This window comes from Colobus angolensis, unplaced genomic scaffold (assembly GCF_000951035.1).
Source record: "Colobus angolensis palliatus isolate OR3802 unplaced genomic scaffold, Cang.pa_1.0 Scaffold2, whole genome shotgun sequence".
NCBI lineage: Eukaryota > Metazoa > Chordata > Mammalia > Primates > Cercopithecidae > Colobus > Colobus angolensis.
Window position 1 is genome coordinate 17,500,867 of NW_012115154.1, and position 5,308 is coordinate 17,506,174.

General features: G+C 45.9%; 1 protein-coding gene across 1 annotated transcript in view; it reads left to right on the forward strand.

Moving 5' to 3' along the window:
• Positions 1–1,461: 1,461 nt before the first annotated feature.
• ZNF398 (zinc finger protein 398) overlaps positions 1,462–5,308 on the forward strand; it is a 48,165-nt gene continuing 44,318 nt past the window's right edge. The window contains exons 1-2 of the mRNA XM_011941426.1: positions 1,462–1,899; positions 4,568–4,963. Coding sequence (XP_011796816.1) covers positions 1,849–1,899; positions 4,568–4,963 — 447 coding nt within the window. The 5' untranslated portion in view covers positions 1,462–1,848. The remainder of the gene's footprint in view (positions 1,900–4,567; positions 4,964–5,308) is intronic.

Consider the following 5,308-nt stretch of genomic DNA (forward strand, 5'->3'; position numbering starts at 1 on the left):
TTGTATTTTTAGTAGAGATGAGGCTTCTCCATGTTGGTCAGGCTGGTCTCAAACTCCAGGCTTCAGGTGATCCACCCACCTTGGCCTCCCAAAGTGCTGGGATTACAGGCTTGAGCCACCGCGCCTGGCCTCATGTGATCAATTTAAAACATTAATGGCCTGGTGTGGTGGCTCAAGCCTGTTATCCCCAGCACTTTAGGAGGCTGTTGTGGAAAGATGGCTTCAGCCCAGGAGTTGAAGACCAGCCTGGGCAACACAGGGAGACCCCATCTCTATAAAACAAACAAAAAAAGTCTTTTTTGTTTTTTTTTTTTTTTTAATTAGCCAGGTGTGGTGGCATGCACCTGTACTCCCAGCTACTCAGGAGGCTTAGGTGGGAGGTGTTTGAGCCAGGGAGGTGGAGGCTGCAGTGAGCTGTGATCCTGCCACTGCCCTCCAACCTGGCAACAAAGCGAAACCCTGTCTCAAGCAAACAAACAAATATTTTTTTCATACTAAGTCTTCAAAATCTCGTGTATTTTATACTCATAGCACATCTCAATTTAACTAACCACATTTCAGGTGCTCAGTGGCCACATGTGGGTAGTGGCTACTGTATTGAACAGTGCCAGTCTACCTTATGGAGAAGAATCAGGAGACAAATTGACACTAAGAAAGGAACAACCTACCCAAAAAAGTGGAAGGGATTGGCATAAGTGAAGCAAATGTGGAGAGTTAAGATTTAAATAGGATGCAACTTCTGTACTAAGTAAAGAAGAAAACTTAGATTCAGTTACTGATAAGTTTGAAGCGAGGAGTATAAAGAGAGTTGAATGAATTTAGGTCTGATTAATTTTTGTCTCAAAGTAAGAGGACATGTCATCTTCTGAGAGTAGGGGACTGCAGCAGACAAGTCTTACTACTCAGTGTCAGCATTACCTGGGAGTTTGTTAAAAATACAGAATCTCAGGCCGTGTACCATGGCTCACGCCTGTAATTCCAGCACTTTGGGAGGCTGAGGCAGGCGGATCACTTGAGCTAAGGAGTTTGAGACCAGCCTAGGCCACATGGTGAAACCCTGTCTCTACCAAAAATACAAAAATTAGCGGGGCATGGTGGTGTGTGCCTGTGGTTCCAGCTACACAGGAGGCTGAGGTGGGAGAATCGCTTGAGCCCATGAGATGGAGGTTGCAGTGAGCTGAGATTGTACCACTGCACTCCAGCCTGGGTGACAGTGAGACCCCACCCCAAAAAACCGAAAACAAAACCCAACAGAATCCCAGTTTTCCTCACAGACCTACTGAATCAAAATCTGTGCTTTGACAAGATCTCCAGGTGATTCTCCCCAGGCCCCCCCACCCCACCCACCCTGTCTCACTCTGTCCCAGGCTGGAGTACAGTGGCACAATCTCAACCTACTGCAACTTCCGCCTCCCAGGTTCAACTGATTCTCTAGCCTCAGCCTCCCGAGTAGCTGGAATTACATCGCTTGCCACCACACCCAGCTAATTTTTGTGTTTTTAAGTAGAGATGGGGTGTCATCATGCTGGTCAGGCTCATCTCAAACTCCTGACCTCAGGTGATCCACCTGCCTCGGCCTCCCAAAGTGCTGGGATTACAGGCGTGAGCCACCACGCCCAGCCAGCCCCTCCAGCTGATTCTTATTTATGTTAGTTTGAGAACAACTGTACTAAAAGCTGAAGGACTGTGCTGAGGCTTTATAGTAGCCACTTTATGGAATGGGACAAGCAGCATGGAGGGCACGAGTCAATGTTGAGGTCCCCACTAAGCTTAGAAACCATTGGTGTGTGGTGACAGCAGTTTACCTGGTGGTTTCCTCTAGGCGTGCTTACTAATCTGCTTACAGGAATGGGAGAAAGAATGATTGGACTGATTCAAGGCTGGAGGTTACCTGAGCAGGTGAGGCAGAAAGACATGAGAGAAGGGAGTTTGGAAGTGACTGACATGATCAACTGGAGAAAAAAACAAAGCCAGGAATGGGCAGATAAACCAGGAGCAAATGGAATGGTCAAAGAACTAGGTGAAATGAGAATAAGGTAATGGGCAAGCTGGAAAGATGAAGAGAGTGGCTTATCAGGTTCATAGAGTTAGAAGGCTTTGTATACGTCATTCTAGTCCAACTTATTCGTTGTGGAAATTTTTTCCTTTTATACTACTCTTTGTTTCAAAGTAAATTATTTCGGAGCAGCCTTTTATTTTCTTGGAAAGATCAATAACCCAGGAGTTATAGGATACAATGAGCTATGGTCATGCCCCTGTACTCCAGCCTGGGTGACCCTGTCTCTAAAAATAAAAAATAATAAAATAAAATTGAGCTATAGAAGACACTCTGAGGTGGCTGGTTTGCATGCTAGCCTATTTATTTATTCACTCATTCAACAAAATTTTTTTTTTTTATTTTTGAGACTGAGTCTCATTCTGTCGTGTAGGCTGGAGTACAGTGGCACAGTCTTGGCTAACTGTAACCTCCACCTCCTGGGTTCAAGCGGTAAGTGGATAACATTTAAACTATCCATCTTAGACTTTAAAATCATATAAAATAACGTGGCCAGATGCGGTGGTTCACGCCCGTAATCCCAGCACTTTGGGAGGCCTAGGAGGGTGGGTCACGGGGTCAGGAGATCAAGACCATCCTGGTGAACACAGTGAAACCCCGTCTCTGCTGAAAATATAAAAAATTAGCTGGGCCTGGTGGCACCCTCCTGTAGTTCCAGCTACCAGGGAGGCTGAGGCAGGAGAATCCCTTGAACCCGGGCAGCAGAGGTTGCAGTGAGCTGAGATGGCACCACTGCACTCCAGCCTGGGTGACAGTGTGAGACTTTGTCTCAAGAAGTAAATAAATAAGTAATAAATAAATAAATAAATAAATAAATAATGTGATTTCCCTTAAAGACTTTTTTTTTTTTTTTAGACAGAGTCTCGCTCTGTCGCCCAGACTGGTGCGATGTCACTCACTGCAAGCTCCACCTCCTGGGTTCACGCCATTCTGCTGCCTCAGCCTCCCAATAGCTCGGACTACAGGCGCCTGCCACCATGCCTGGCTAATTTTTTTGTAGTTTTAGTAGAGACAGGGTTTCACCATGTTAGCCAGGATGGTCTCGATCTCCTGACCTTGTGATCCACCTGCCTCGGCCTCCCAAAGTGCTGGGATTACAGGCATGAGCCACTACGCCCGGCCTAGATTTCTTTCTTTTTTGTTTTTTTTTTTTGAGTTTTGCTGTTGTTGCCCAGGCTGGAATGCAGTGGTGCGATCTCAGCTCACCCAAACCTCTGCCTCCTGGGTTCAAGCGATTGTCCTGCCTCAGCCTTCCGCGTAGCTAGGATTACAGGCATGCACCAACATGACTGGCTAATTTTGTATTTTTAGTAGAGACAGGATTTCTCCATGTTGGTCAGGTGGGTCTCGAACTCCCGACCTTAGGTGATCGGCCTCTCAAAGTACTGGGATTACAGGTGTCAGCCACCCACCACGCCTGGCCTCTTTTTTTTTCTTTTTTTTTTTTTAGAGACAGAGTCTCCCTCTGTTGCCCATGCTGTAGTGCAGTGGCATAATCTTGGCTCACTGCAACCTCCAGTTCTCAGGTTCAAGCGATTCTCCTACCTCAGCCCCCCGAGTAGCTGGTGTTACAGACGTGCACCATCACCTGGCAAATTTTTGTATTTTTAGTAGAGATGGGGTTTCACCATGTTGGCCAGGCTGGTCTCGCACTCCCAGACTCAGGTGATCTGCTCACCTCGGCCTCCCAAAGTGCTGGGATTACAGGCATGAGCCACCATGCCAGCCAGAATTTCTTTTTTTGAATAGTTCAATAATTATTTATTAGTGGGTCACAAAGGCACACACCTGTAGCCCCAGCTACTTGGGAGGTTGAGACAGGAGGGTTGCTTGAGTGAGCCAGCCTGGGCAACATAATGAGATCCCAAGACCTTGTCTATAAAAAGAAACAAAAAATGTATTGATTGTAGGCCAAAGTTTGCCTGTCTGAAAATTTCGTTATGTTGGTTTTAGTTCTGCCCTCTGGAGTAACATAGTGTAAGATGAAATAAGTCTATTCTGCCTTCTGTTTTGTAACCCTCATTATTTGAAAACAGCCCTCATGTTTTCTTCAGATTCAAGATTCTTAGCTTATTCAGCCATTACTGAATGGTGTGGTTGTAGTTTGTAAACAGGGTGATTGACAGGTCTAGAGCATAAGTCTATAATGGATTTATCAGAGGGCACTAGGTTCAGTGAGGCCTGGAAAGGATCCCTGTACACATTTGCCTTTTCCAGAGACAGAGGATGCTGCAGCAACCTAAGCTGCTGGGCCTTATATTGGAGGAAATATACCAGATTAGTTCAAGAGCCAATTTCATTAATTCACTGTTTTACCCAATCTGTCCCAGAACCACCACATCAGGTCTCTTGGCTGTTGTTGCCAGTGAGCTTCAGAAAGATGAGACAGTACTAAAATTATATTCAAATTAATCTCTGCTGGACAGTTAAGCAGTCCATATCTGATTTTAGTTTGAAGTTAGGGTTCCTTCTAACGCTCAATGTCTTGTTCCATCTTTCCACTGCATGCAGACATCTGAATGGGACTCCGAGTGCCTTACATCCCTGCAGCCCCTTCCTCTTCCTACACCCCCAGCAGCAAATGAGGCACACCTGCAGACAGCAGCTATCTCTCTGTGGACAGTGGTGGCCGCCGTGCAGGCTATAGAGAGGAAGGTGGAGGTCCACAGCCGGCGACTCCTACACCTAGAAGGTCGGACAGGGACAGCAGAGAAGAAACTAGCCAGCTGTGAAAAGACAGTTACCGAGCTTGGGAACCAGTTGGAGGGCAAGTGGGCTGTGCTGGGAACCCTGCTGCAGGAGTACGGGCTGCTGCAGAGGCGGCTGGAGAACTTGGAGAACCTGCTGCGCAACAGGAACTTCTGGATCCTGCGGCTCCCTCCAGGTATTAAGGGAGATATCCCAAAGGTAATACCTTCATTTCCAGATGTAAAGTGGTACCACTAAAACTTATACTAGTAGTAGTCTTGGTCATTCAGTTACTTAGATATTTTTATTTCCTTTTAAAGTTTCTTCAAATGTCTCAGGCTGAAAGAATCATGAAAGTGTTTTATGTTTGTCTATTTGGGAAACATTTTATATTTAATTTAGTACCCATCTAGAGTGCCAAGATTCAGATTGGAAACCTCTTTCCGGACCAAAGTTGGCTATCTGGTAGATGGATTTTTTTTCTCTTTTGGTTTATCCTACCCATTACCTATGAACCGCTTCTTTCTTCGTTAACTTGTGTGCCAGAATCTTGGGGAGGAGACT